This window comes from Bombus terrestris, chromosome 3, assembly GCF_910591885.1.
Source record: "Bombus terrestris chromosome 3, iyBomTerr1.2, whole genome shotgun sequence".
Lineage (NCBI taxonomy): Eukaryota > Metazoa > Arthropoda > Insecta > Hymenoptera > Apidae > Bombus > Bombus terrestris.
In genome coordinates, this window is record NC_063271.1 from 12,405,175 (window position 1) to 12,420,252 (window position 15,078).

General features: G+C 34.9%; 1 protein-coding gene across 5 annotated transcripts in view; it reads left to right on the forward strand.

The window, feature by feature from the left end:
* LOC100642839 (beta-3 adrenergic receptor) overlaps positions 1–15,078 on the forward strand; it is a 77,035-nt gene that overhangs the window by 54,637 nt on the left and 7,320 nt on the right. For 2 of the 5 annotated variants that reach the window (XM_003394634.4, XM_048404533.1), the window contains exons 1-6: positions 3,751–3,900; positions 6,209–6,454; positions 8,924–9,120; positions 10,949–11,086; positions 12,286–12,592; positions 13,984–14,232. In XM_003394634.4, coding sequence (XP_003394682.2) covers positions 6,353–6,454; positions 8,924–9,120; positions 10,949–11,086; positions 12,286–12,592; positions 13,984–14,232 — 993 coding nt within the window. In that variant the 5' untranslated portion in view covers positions 3,751–3,900; positions 6,209–6,352. Of the gene's footprint in view, positions 1–3,750; positions 3,901–6,208; positions 6,455–8,923; positions 9,121–10,948; positions 11,087–12,285; positions 12,593–13,983; positions 14,233–15,078 lie in introns of those variants that run through there. The other 3 variants (XM_012321118.3, XM_048404531.1, XM_048404532.1) reach the window with 2 other exon arrangements.

The following is a 15,078-nucleotide window of genomic DNA, read 5'->3' on the forward strand; positions in this document are numbered from 1 at the left end:
CTCGGATTCCTCGTTATGTGTGGTGGTTACCATGTAGCGTAGCTTCACTTTCGTTCCTCTGGTTTCTGCTCGCTGGCTTACCGCGGGGTGAAAAGAAGCTTCAATGAGAAAACTTTCAACGAGCAACGTTATCGTGCTCTTATTTGTCTTCCCTAATCTCCGATTATAATTGTTTTCGACAAATTTGAAGTGACTCGATATTTGTAACACGTGGAATAGCATAATCGACGAAATATGATATTGAGATTTTAATGGTTGGAGAATGTAGTACAGTGGCACATGGGTTTGCGTGTGTGTATGTGCAGGAACGAACGTATGTATGTAATTGCTTCTAGAACCCTGTTATAGCATCTGTTCGTTCTAGCATATGTTGAAACATGTATGCATATACATATTACATATTCAGGAATAATCCATTGCAGGATTATGTTCTAATGCGAAGTCAGTATCAAATACAACAATTTAATCATTTGCGTCGTGTATTATATCATTTTGTTTTCAATTTCGTTTGTCTTCTTCAGACTTCAGGTCAAGTGATATATAGTCAGTCATGAAAGTTCTCGTACAACTTATACTAATGATAATAAAAATCATAAACAATATACATGACAGGCAGAAACAATATTTTCCTAGCTATCCCGATTGATTGTATTCCTCAGCGTCTGTTTATAGCATATGTTTTCGTTGTAACATACAGATTTTATCGATAAGCATTGTCCATTGTATATTATTGCATATGTATGTAGGAATGTTATATTATTAGTTTGTAGGTAACAGTATGATTAATACAATATCGTTCGCTCTCATACGAAATCGAATATAATTTCCCATTTCACGTATTTGTTACTCACTGCTTCTACGATAGTACAACACAAGGATCTTCACTCGACAACGATAAATTCAACTCTAACTCTCTCAACTCTCGTTATAACGTTTTCCACGCTCACTTTTCTCTAACATCCCTTGGTAACGCTCACAACATTATTTGACAACGTTAACATATCTTAACAACGTTAATAAACAATCACCCCTCACGCCGCCACGTCCTTCCCTGATGTCACACTATCCCACATGTACATTAATATACATAGTTCATTCTAGTCCATTATTTATACCGATTAACAAATTAATCGAACTTCTTCAACATGTATTAACTTATACGAAATGTACGTACATTCATTATACAATATACAGTACATATTTGAAATTTAAGAATTTTTTTTTTATTTGGAAGAATTTTGCAATCAATTCTCATTGAGAATTATAAGTAAATTATTCTGGCGTGGTACTATAACTTGAATAATAAGTGTTTATCGTATGTTCGATTTTAGTTGAATCTAATGTTTAAATCTAAAAATTTAACAATGACATACAATTTTTCTGGATATTTGTTTTGTATTTTTTTGTAACTATTACTATCACTAGAATGTTAACAGAGGATATTAACTTTTCTCTAACAATTTCGGGATCTTGAAAATACGAAGTGAACTAAATTTAAATGAATTAAATAATGGAATTAAATTTTGCAAAAGTAATGATATTTATTACTTTGGTATGAATTTCTCTAATTCACGGATTCTTAATCCTTTTTGTGAATCAAAGGGCGCCTGTATTATCTAATAAATTATTTATCAGTAACATTGATATATCGAATAAACAGTATCAAAGGATAAGGATATAGAAATATGTAACAACGATTGTTACTTCAGACGTTATGAAAGAAACGACTTCTTTATATTTTCATATTTTTAAGATAAATTAACTTCCAACGGGAAAAATTAGCTTCAAATTGCTAAGAACTCCGTGCATTACAATATTATAGATGGTCCATTAAAATGGAAACGTTCGCTGCGTTTATATCTCTGTTTTCTCATTCTCTGACTGAAAGCACAGCAAGATATTTATACTGTGCGAGAAGCATTAACGAGCTTTCGTCAATAGAATCGCAAAACGAGGCAAACGCATCATTCGTTTCTGCTTTGAGCACTTTGCGTATACCTCTTATTAACACAGTCAATTTTATGGAAATCGAATTCCTTTAATTCACATCGACCAAGAAAATCTCCGATACGAACGCGTCTTGTGTAATTTCGCGAAACTGTGAATTTTATCGTTGTATCCTACCTTATCAAAAAACTAGCTTGAAGCAGACTCTTAATGGAGAATCGTAAAAAAACGTTTAATATTAACCTAACGCTGGAATCTAAAAAATTTCATGCTACGTGGAATTTTTTTGACGATTATTTTAAACGTATGCTGTTTTTTTTGACTTTATGTATTTTTAATGAAAAGAAAAAATAAGAAATTCCTACTATTGCTACTGAAAGAAAGTCAAAGCGGTGGACGAATATCGAAAAATGGAAGAGAAGTCTTTTTCAGGCGCACCTCTTTTCACTGTTCGCTCGTTCGTATGAAAATCTCGATTTTCCAATTCCACGAAAGGAACGGCGTTACTTTGCGAGGGAAATGTTGAATACGAAAACGAAAGGCGATTAATGTCGCGTGACTTCACAGCTTTTCGCGGATTTTCTCGTAAATCCGGCGTTTAAGATTCCGTTTATCGTTGACAAATTGATCTCTTTGAGACTCATAATTTTATTGCATATTTTAAAAGTGACCCATATTAGTGCGCGTTATTTTATTTAAGCAAACAGTCGGACAGAATTCCGTAAAAATGGAGTAATATTTTATGGTATAAGAATCGAAATGGCTGAAAGTATAGTAAATAATTGCTAACACGATGGCGAGACGGGAACATTAGCGAGAGACAAATTTAATAAGCACTTTATGTTTCTATAAAACATTCAAACCCGACTATCTAATTATGAGTTCAATCGTTAGATGAAATCGTTATCACGGATTCTTTCAACGTAATTAATTTACATTAACTCACTTCATTTATTTAATTGATCGATTCTTATCACGAACGGTCTACAGGATTTTCAATTCCATAAATTTCGATTTTTAGAAATGAACAGCGCGTAAATTTCCATATTTACCACTATGCAAGTTCCTAAAATATTGGATCGCCCGAAAAATTCGTTCCGATTTACATTTCGATTCGATATGCATTTATTGAATAATATAGGTGCCATTTTGTCCCACAACCGTTCTCCATCTTTCATGCAACTTAAATATTTCATCCTTCCAGAACCTCTCAGGCTTCTGACGAAAAACTTTTCAATATAATCTTTCGTGTCCTTAAAAATTCCTTAAAAATCGGGACAAACTTTCCGGGCAACCCAATATATAAAGCCTAAGTATCGATAAATCTTGTATATCTTCAATAGAAAATTCAAGTTCCATAATTTGTAAAATGCATAAGGTTCCATTATCGATAAATATCGTAAGCTTTAAATAAAAGATTCCAATGGTAATTTAATTTTACACGAATTTTTACCGTATTTTCACTGGTTTTCTCATTAATTAAGAAACTTTTGAACGTTAATAATAATGACCTCACAACACACGATTCTTTACATGCACGTAGACGACTGAATATGTTTATCCACTTTCTGCGCGAATATAGTACATTAAATATCGAGACTGCTGAAACAAGGAACTAAACGATTGAAGTAGACAGTACCGTGAGTTGTCTCGGTATAAAGGTTGAAACCGGCTAATGGTCGATAATGGAACTGCTTGAATGGTGGTATAACCAAATTATACTGTCGACTAGCTGCTCGTGATCTGGAAAACAATATTCACAAGGGGAACGCATCATTATATATATAATTCAATGAAATCTGTTCTCGTTCCGTCTCGTTGTTCTTCATTCGCCTCCCTATATCACGCATATCTCACTCACAGTCTGTCAAACAATCGTCCTACGTGATTGACTGTGTTCTATAAAATCTGATTCTGTATCAAGCTTTCCAGAAACCATACACATTTATACTCGTAAGTATTTTTGTTCAAATTTGTACGTTTATTTTATATTTCTTATCTAGTGATGCATGGTTTCGTTTGAACTTTTGTAATCTCGTGGTTCGATTTGGACTAATGCGATCCGATGTGCAAAAATTTGGATTAATACGAACCGATTATTTAACGCCAGCTTGTAATCAAAAATGTTTCTGTTTAAGTAAACAGATGATGTTAAATTTTTATTTTCTATAGAAATTTTAACAATTGTAGACCGTCGTTTGAGATGAGTAATTATCCTACGATTACTCTGTAATTACACAATTACGTTTATTTACGTTCGTAAGTTTTTTCTATAAAATTTCTTTTCGAAGTATAAAATTAGCCGAATAGATTTAAACTGTATTATTTCAAATATAATGCTAGATATATTTGTTTTGTAATCAAAAGTTTAAATAAAAACTGTTTGAACGAATGTCGACACGAGGTGTGTACAAAATAATGTTTTCAATTGACAGGATTTATCGCGAACGTGTCTTACTTGCGTCGTTCAGAGAGGAGACATTAGCGGATTAGCCGGCATTTGCATTACCTTGAGCCGTCAGTTGTAATTTTCACTAGTAGCACTTATCATACTGTAGATCGAGCGTGTTTGTACCATGTTATTCACGTGCTCCCCATCCCTGTCCTGACAGCCTTAAAACTTGTTAGTCCTACGCTTTGACAAACCGTTATTAGCGGCTCTATTTCTAATTCCATTAGTTTGAAACGCTAACGATGATACTTCACGATGGTTTAAAATTGAAGCGTTATCAAAGATTCAAAAATATTGTACACGTGATGCGACAATCTGTATGTATATACGCTTAATACGATATGATTACGCGAACTAATGCCTACGAATTAGGACTAGAATTTTTTTTATTTAAACCACAATTGGATCTTTTTAACGTAAATTTGAATTTTCCAATTTAAAGTTAAAAGTAAATTTTAAGAGTAAACATAGAATACTCTAAATTGAATTGAATTTTCATTTGTAAGATGAAAGATCTCTGAGAAGAGGAAAACTAGTGAGAGTACAAGAAGCAGCTGCTCCTTTCCTCGAACCTGAACCTCCAGGGTTTGCAACCAACGAATTCATAGAAATTTCGTGATCTTTTTCTATATTTTGCTATTTAAACTTTGATTCGTATTTCCCAAACTTGATATTACAACTCGATATGCTATTAAGTTTTCACGTTATTCTATCGAGAATTCCAAGTGGTACACGACGTCCCGTATCCTATTTCATTATACTGTTCGAACGTAACGATCCGGATTAAAATGCAATATTCCATGTTAATCGGAAGTGAATCGTTACTATATTCGTTTCTACAACAACTGATGTATTATTCAATATATCTCCGTGGTAACGAGCATCGCTAATTGACATATTTGGCGGTGAATCGAGAACCTTACCACACAACCGATGACCTTTCGTGTCCTGATGTAACGACCTTGACCAAACCGATACCTAGTTTATGAATCGATACGACGTCGTGGTAAGAATGATAACAGTTGTAAAACACGTTTTGACTTCTGTACGAAATTCTCTTCAGATGTCATAATACAGTAGAACGTTGATTATCCGCGCTAATCATGATACGCATTGTTCATATTTAATCGAGTCATTTTATTTTCACATGAGAGAAGATCATTTATCTTGGATGTTTTAGAAATATTAAACAGGAGCGGAAACTTTCGAATAATAATGTAATAATTTCTTTCACTTTCTATTCTTGTTTAGCAATCATTCTTACAAGGTACGACCCTTAAATTTTCTATTAAACAATGCGCCGATGATCGGTCGTTTTGTCAATCAGTATTCTGGTATAATCGAGCTTCTACCGTACTTTACATTTGAAATTAATACGATTCTAAGAATCGTTTATAAAGATTCTCAATCGAAGAAGACCAGCATATTCAATATCGTTTCATACGCGCAAACATCGTTGATTGATGATAACATGTTGCACATGTTGTTCCTGTATCCTGCAGAAACAATACGAGCAAAACGCAATCGCAATTTCAACATCAAACAAAGCATCGAATAATTACCATTAGCCTCGAAATTAGTTCCAAAAAGTTGATGCGCATTTGCGCACGTCGTTCGGTAATATCATACCCGATTCGGTTTCGACTTTCCCCACTAAAATTACCACCCTGCACAGATATAACATTAGCCATTTACGATAACTAAATCGTTATTGTTCATGTTCGAAACCGGCTCGAGTGGCAGCCATATGAAATTAACGTGCTATAATTCGGTTATTTCGATGAATTTATCTATATGTGGCCGTTGCAGATGTTTGAGATGCATCCACCATCATGATGCCGTGGATCGTTAAACAAAGGTTCGACACCTGAGCAACAACGATCGCCGAGATCCGCTTCCACTTCTCGGAGCTAACCATCTTCGAGGACGAATAAATCACGCGTGGGAAGAGGAATGGTCCCTTGGGCCTTCGGCGTGCCTCTCGTCTTCGTTTCTGCTCTGGGTCTTATTCTCAATGGTTTTGTGTTACTCGTGGTTCTTGGACTGGGCAAACAGGTAAATAGCTGTTCTGACTGATGGATAATTCGTCGACACGTGATTGACAGCGTGTATCGAGAAATTATATTTTTATTATTATTAATTGGTTCGATGTACTATGTCAATTGTAAATTTTAATTCTTTTCGAAGAAAGAAATTGACTAGATAAACAATATTTCCTTGGTTCAAATGATAAACGATCTGTAAATTAATTACCAAAATTTATTGAAATCTATTGTGAATTAGAATAGGCTTTTCGAACTTGACTTTCCTAGAAAGAGAAAATTCGTATAGATATTAGAAAAATTGTATTTTATGCTGTCAATTTATTCATGTATAACAAAAATTGTTAGAGAAACATAGAAGAATAATTAAATTAGCTAGGTTGCATCGTTTAAGGAATCGAAGAATTTAAATTTGTATAGTATTTCCAACTGGGAATATTCTTAACGGGTGAAAGGATGGTTGTTTGCAGACAATAGATCACTGACACTGCAGGAATTATTCAGGCTATCAGTCTTCTTCGATGGCCGTGTTATCGGCGACAGGAGACATACAATGAAGTTTGATAGCGTATGAAAAGCTGGACGATAAATCGATGAAAAGTCATTAGCTTTCAGCCTTAATAAACGTTGGAATCATGTTTAGGTAAAGAGTCGATGAATTTCTGATTGAATTAGAAAAGTGTCTGGATCCTTAATGAATTGGCAACTTCCGAATAGAATCGAAGCAATTATGGGTATCGGTTGGGAATACATGTTGAGTTGTTAAACTGATTGCGCGCTATCTACTATGTTTGAATGCGTCTTGATCCAGTTAGGGGTCACTATTGTTATAGACCCCTCGCAAACGTTAGTGCGAATAAGCGTTTAATTAATTTTGCCAAAGAGCCAAGACATTGCGGAATCTGCTACTCGTTTCGGTAAACTTTTCGTAATCCTAGTAATTAAGAATCCTTAAATCTAGTAATAATTAAAGATTCATTACGGACCAGTAATCACGGATGTCTGACTAAAATTTGTTAAGTTACCCTTTATAAAAGAATCATTAGTATTAAAGTATGATCTAACAGCAGAAAATTTGTTGCAATTTAGGATACGTACACACATAACGTATATTTTTCCAAGAGATATGATTTAATTTTGTTTGTTGATCTGTTTTAATTTGTATCACTGAAAAATATATAAAACATCAAGTAGCAATCGTTCGATACAAAATTACAGAAGAAAATTAGTTTCAAATCCTGATCTCGACCAGCGAATATTGTCATCGTGTGGTAAAACTTATTATTTCAAAATTATGAAAGGATATAAAACGGTTGTAGGCTTCATGCCTTTGCAGAGTTTTCTAAGATCTTTTTTTACATTATAAAATTTCTCTCGCACATTGTAGAAATTAATACGGAGTTGAGAGGTTTCGATAGAGAGATCTTGCGTGAGCTTCGAGCAACGCGAGATGGTGGCTAATCCCGTCTTTTAAAGCAGTTTCCTTTTGGATAGAGAAAGAGAGCCACTCCTTTCGCAAGTATGACATATTTCTCAACGAAGGAATGAAACCCGCGGAAGGAAAGTGGCCACGCTGGAAATAGCCTTGTGCTTTTACGCGATCCATTTCAGTGGGTGCCACTGGCTGACCATGGCAGTTTGAACAACACAAGGTTGCGCAGTGGTTAGAAAAGATCGCATGCTTTTCGATATAATATCGAAGGTGGACACGTCGAATGGCAGCCAGCGAACTAGGTCGCATAAAATGCGCTCCTTTGCTTTGTGAGGCTCCTTGTCAGACTTGCTATATTGTTTCCCGTAAATACGTCCGGTATATGGCAAATAAAATACCTTTGCTATTGGAAAGTATATCTTCGATCGCCTACGAATTTAATAAAGGGATTAGATAAAAGTTCGTTGCTTATGAAATTATAGTTTTACTGATGTTTGACGTAGAAATATCAATGTAAAAGAGTATTGGATTTTCGACACATTCGAACATTCTTTCTGTATTATATATTCTGCAAAATTCTTCCTATATTAGATATTCTAATATATTTGATATGATTTTCTCTTTTTCAATATTACGTATTCTGTATTCTATATTTTGTGTTTTATATGCTAAAAATAAGATAAAATAATTTACAGGCATTTGTATATGTCGATAACACTTTCTTGATTAACTTTTATATTCGACTTTTACGATTAATATTTTCCAATTCAATTAGAAAAGTTTAATAGCTGATAGATTGTTTAATACATAAATACTAAAATAAAATCAACGATGTGTAAATTTATCTTTTATCCATTCGTAGTTGTTTTGTACAGTAGGGTGTAAAGAAGTCGGCGAGAAGTAACGTTTAAGAACGAGGCAGAGGGATCGCGTGCAAACAGCGAGAAGTTTAAATTACAAGATCCCAGCTGGAAATTAAGATTGCACGGTGTACAGGAACTTTTGATCGCCATAGGAAAGTTTATTTAACAAGTTAACTGATGTCCGTAGACGCAGCAGCAACAAACCGCCAATACTTTGTTGCTGATACACTTGGGTGCAGTGGAGGCGGCTGTGTGCCTGATATTACTGATCTTTACTACTGGTTCCTGGCCAATCGCCGGCACCTGGTGTGTCTTACATGGTTTTCTTTTGACTCTTTTACATCCAGTCGCCCTTTGGACTGTCACTGGATTGAACTGTGACAGGTAAGCCTTTTACATACTCTTTTTCTGCCTTCAAAATGTTCTATCTTTATTAAACTCGTATTCGAAATCGAATTCTTTTATCGTCGAATTTTTTGGTGAATTTCTGATACTCTGACTCATATCCGGTTTATATGTAGTAGGAATTTCATACAAACATTTTCGATAAAATTTTGAAAGCTGTTCTATATTTATAGCACTTCAAAGTACAAAAATGATATTTTTCAATCCCATATTGTGGAAAAATATTATCTTTCATTTGTCCACTTTTGTTTGTGCCAAATTTTAATTTTATTTAACCGTGTTAGAGACACAATAAGATGTTATGTAAAAAGAACAATAATAATGAAATTAAAATAACTTTTACAATAAGCGAATAAAGATTACAAATTCAAATGTTCAATAGATTATATCGCGATAATGTAGAGGATATATTCTGACACATTGCCATAATTAAATGTTACTTAACGGATACAATATTCAACAAATACACATATTTAATAAATCAATTCGTTGCATCGCATCAATCAGCATTCGAAAAGCATCTGTGTATCTTCATCCATAAAGCGGGGAGGCCATCGAATTGGAAATCCCTGGTTCTCCCATAGTAAGCGATACAAAAATCGAGTTCGATTCGGTGCCACGGTGACGTTCAACGAGCCTTACGTAGCACAAAGCTGCCAAGCTTTTCAACGTAAGATGTCAATAGAGGCACCCAGCATTCAGCCCCGATATCTCTTTGGCCGTCAACCAACACCAGATCTTCGATTCAATCAGAAACCCTTCGGCATACCGTCATTGCTGTTCATATCTAGGATTCCAGAGGGAGAGAAGGGCCGATGCCCCTTCAAATTACATATCGTAGGAACGTGTAAATGTTATAATATCTCGTCGCGTCTCGTTCATCGATAATGAACATGGTACGGGACGTTTTATCGTGTCACTTTACCCTGCTATCAGCGTCAGCAAAGTTGTTAGTACGTAATAAAAATGTCGAGGTTACAAGAGACGATGTTCTTAAATTACGCGAGGAACATTTCATGAATAGATTTAATACGGTGGTTACAGGATTCGATACACGGTTATAAACAATAAAAGAATTTATCACGAACATTCGACACATTTTAATTTCCTTTTTGATACTCTATGAATAGCGTGCCCTCAGTATAAACAACAAATCACTCTAGCTTTTCCAATAGTTCAACAACTAATATATCCGAATTGACGAGATGCAAGTCATAACTTTTATTACTTTACTTCGAATATAATAATCAATCGGATAAAACAAGCAAATATCCGGACACTTTTAACCGTTAGTGTAATTATAACAACATCCTTAACCACTTTAATATAACTTAGAAGAGGAAGGAATTGCACGTGATCTGAAGTCACATGTTCACATACAAATATTTGTCACGTTCGGGAGGCAAAGGTAGAAATTCGCAATGGCGAAAGGTTAAGGATAAAAATACAAGGAGACACGCGTAGTTCTTCCACTTGAAAATATCGTGGCTAGCTGGATTTCTGACCGATCGAACGCGTTCGATATTTTATTCATGGCCCATACGAATTTAAACTGTCGCATTCCTTTTCGACAGTGGCGTGACCTTTCCTTCCCGGTCTCGACTCAGCCACCTACTTTTTCATTATTCATTCATGCACGTTACATTCCAACGATTCCAGGATGATCATTTAAGAGCGATCGTCTGAAATGGGAGACAGGGCCATAAAAAGATTCGATTTCGAACGTCGTTAAGGAATTTCCTTTCCGGAATTTGATAATCAAAGTTGCGACGATTGAACACTATAATGGCGGGGATTCTTTGTGCAGATATTACGCGATCGCTGCACCGCTACATTACGCCGCATTAGTATCACCACGACGCGTTGCGGTTGGTCTAGCTGCATCTTGGACAGGGGCTCTGTTCTTATGCGTGCTGCCCTTCTGGGGTCTGGTACCGCCTTACAGGTTCGTTTGTTGTTTGACAACTGGTCGAAATCTGGATCCTCTTACACGATTCAACTAATGTTATTAATGAAATTAATATACTAATTACAAGTTGCAAGTTATCTGTGCCGACAAATTACGGCGATCGCATAATAAAACAGAGAAAGTTCTATACAGTGGCTAAAAATGGTATCGATACACCAGTGTGTTTATTATAATATTTACATACTAATTAATTAGACCCGAATATATTAAATTTCATACCATTTGGTAGTATCTTCACATGACGATAAAAATTTGATACAATGAAAATAAAGTATAAAATTTGACCACAAAAAGTTTCATTTGAAAGTAAAATGTGCAAGTTAGTACTTGTTGTAGTCACTGTATGTAAACTTTACAAAGTCAATAGATTACGATATTTCTCTTAACATTGTAAATTTATAGAAAGCCTGTATCTTGTAACTTGTCAGGTCATTAATATTATTAGTTGATAAATCACCGTACAAGAGAGCACCGATGTTCGATTTGTTCAATTTATTCGATTTTCAATGTATCTTTTGTAACTATATGGGTCTTCGTTCATTTCTTTTTTACATAAAGGATGCTAAGTTTTGTTAGTAGCATTAAGAAATTGGAGATAGTTTTTTTCCAGCCAGTCTTTGCGTGATGAATGTTGAATGCAGTCCTAATAGAGTTTCGATTTCTTTATTCGAAGCAATATTTCATCCGCGTTATTTGCGCTCGTTACTGTGTCAAGGTTAGGATTAATTAGATTCATTTTAAAATTGCTCAAGATCCTGCAAAAAGAAAGGTAGTTTCACCGTCGAACGATCGGAACATAATGCACATATTACGACTGGAAAGTTAAAACAGATTCCGTATTCTTTAAATTTTTATCGCATGAAATAATTTCTTTCTTCCTAGTTTAATAGTATTAATAATATTCGAATACCTTAAATGACGCGGTAAAAGATAAAAGATAATGACGCGCTTAAAAGACACGAAAAAACCGCTGCTTGGAACAAACCTGTACTTATCATGTTTTTCTCCCGCGATTTTCATATGGCTTAAACCAGCTACACGAGACGTTTTGTATTACTATTATCACTATCCCATCCTAAATGCCCAAATCTAAATGGCCCTCCAAAACAAGCAGAACAACGACACAGACGGATGACAAAAAATTAAAGATCACAACCTGCTGATTGTTACCACAGATACAGTCCAGGACTGGGCTGCTGCGCGCCAGATTTTAGCAATGATTCGTGGGGTTTAGCGGCGGCGCTTTACGGGGCTGTTTACGCGATTCTGGGGCTGGCGCTGCCCGCCATCCTCGTCACTATCTGCAATTTGCGTGTGCTTGGCATAGCGCGTTATCACCGCCATCGAATCGCTAGCGCAATTTACGAAGTCACCCTGAGCGCCCAAGCGACCATCACCCACCAGCGAAATCCGTTTTTCGTACCAACTGTCACGGCACCTTCGGTCGTCAGCCCACCTCGCTTTCACAGCGCGGCCAAAACGGTTTGTACATCCAAAGATCAGCGTAATTTCTGTTTGCACTGCATAATTTTCGCATCGCGTGATGTCAGCTGGATAGACATAATATGATGTCATGTGGACAATTTCAAGCGGCAAACCGTGTTCGAGCAAGGAAACGATCTCAGTAATTTCGTGGAGACACGTACAGTGTGTTTGAGGAAATCTCTTTGAGGAAAGGTCTTTGAATTTGATATATGCGTTGCTTTTACAGTTAATATTTGACATTTGATCCGTCGGTGATTAAAGACATATATATAGTATCGGATCAAATTTTTTAACTAGTTCAGCTTCAGATTGAAGATTACGTCAAGAACTTTCGATGGCTTTTGTGGTTCCTGCTATGTTTAGAGTTGAGTTCGTAAAACTTTGTATAATTCTGATAAGTGTTTTTTAGAATCGGTGCTCCGTTTTGCGCCGTTTCACAAATTTCTAAGATTTATCGAATCTTTTAAAATTTGCATTGATTTTAAGATATTACAGATTTTTTTGCCGGAAGACTGCATTTTATGCGAAATTTAAAAGCGTAAAAATATATAGAATACACATAATATGCAGAAATATACATACTTAAGAAATGTACCTACATATTTAATTATAGACTGAGGTAAAAAGACAATTTTAGAATTTTAATATTCTTCCTTTGTATATGTGTTTCATAACATTGCAACCGTTGCACCGCTTTTCAACCTTTAAACGTTAAATTTTATAGCAGCATAAATATTTGATCGACCAAATACTGATGCATTCAATGTAAACGATTTCGTAGGGATTTTATTGACGTAGTGTAAACGCTATTAAACATTACATAAAACAAGGAACAATAAGCATTATGTATTTCGTCTAAATATTTCAAACTAATTAATATCCACGTATAATACTCAATTCCACGAATCTCTAATTAATTTTCGTCGATTAAGCTTTGTTCAAAGGAAAATTCATTGACAAAAAATTGAATCGAAATTTTAATCATTTCCAATCGATTATTCGATAGACATTAAATCAAAAGCTTTGTAGAAAGACGTAAATCAAAATCCCGCTAGAAATTGAATTTCTACCGGACAATACAATCGCTTCCAGACAATTCGTGTGTGTTTAGTTCAGTTTTACGTTCAATTATCTGCCGCGTATCTTTTAATGACGCAATTTGTCTGTCCGATATAACACCGGCAAACATTCTGGACGATCTGTTGTGCTCGCGTTGATTTTCCTCCATAATAACTCTTTGACGATCAATATCACGAACTAATAATATAATTCTATTTAACGAGTTCCTTTCATTTGCTAATGTCCCATTCGTTCAATGACACGCAATTAAATTGTAATTTAAATTATTCCATACAGAGTATAGCGACGATGCTGTATTGAATTTCTAGGTAATGCAACTGGTTGGTTCTCTATATTTGCTTTATTTCCCATACTGCGGTCTGATTCTTTGGGAAGTTTGCGACGTCGGTAATCAGCCGCATTTCTACAATCATCCGAAACTTGCTTCGTTGGCCTCGCTTCTACTGGCTTGTTCTCCACCCATCAACGGCCTTCTCTACGGCTTGAAATCGCAGACACTTAGACAATCGGTGCAGAATTATTGGCGGAAGAAGGCGACCAAGTCGGAACTTCAACAAGTAATAATCAACGATTTGAAATAATTTTGCAGTTAGTTTGGTATTTTTATAAAAAATTTCTTTCTTAATAAATATTTTGTTATTTTTATATTTATTTTGAGATATTTGAGACATTAGAACTATCAACTTTTAATATGTACCTAAATATAGTGAATCACGAAAATATTTGACCATAGAAAATTAGAAGAAAATAGAATGGAAGAAATACTATAAAGTACAGCGAATTCGTGTTCTAAAATGTATCGGTAGATGCAATTTACATGCTTAAAGACTACTGTTACTCGACATAATTGTGTAAGAAATAACATTTTCTATATAAATTATTGACTCAATTACATAGCTGCCAGATATGTATGTGCCGTTGTTCAAGTCACTTTCAATGAATTTTTCTTTCTAAAGAAACATTTCTTGCGGTACATATGATGGCCAAAAGGATCACAGTCGATCAACGAATGTTCGAGATTCTATCATAGTAAATCTATGCAAATATAATCCCCTTGGAGGTCAGTAAAACTTCATTTCATAACTTTGCTACAGAGAATCTATTGCAATCTTCTCTTCCATGATATTTTATGATGAAAAAATGCACATCTTTTTAATACAATAGATTAATAAGTTTGAAATTCCACTTTGTAGAGAAAGTTCTTAGAATTATTCAACCCTTTACTGAATTTCTCTTTCATAATGAATAATAAGAGAATTATTCAAAGTAACAGTAGTAGAAGATTTATTCAATCTGGCTACCTTTGGAAAATCGTATTTCACCGATTCTCAAGTATTTCTATGAATATTTATTATATACGAATTGAAGAAGATTTTCCAATTGTTTCCCGCAATTAATTTCCA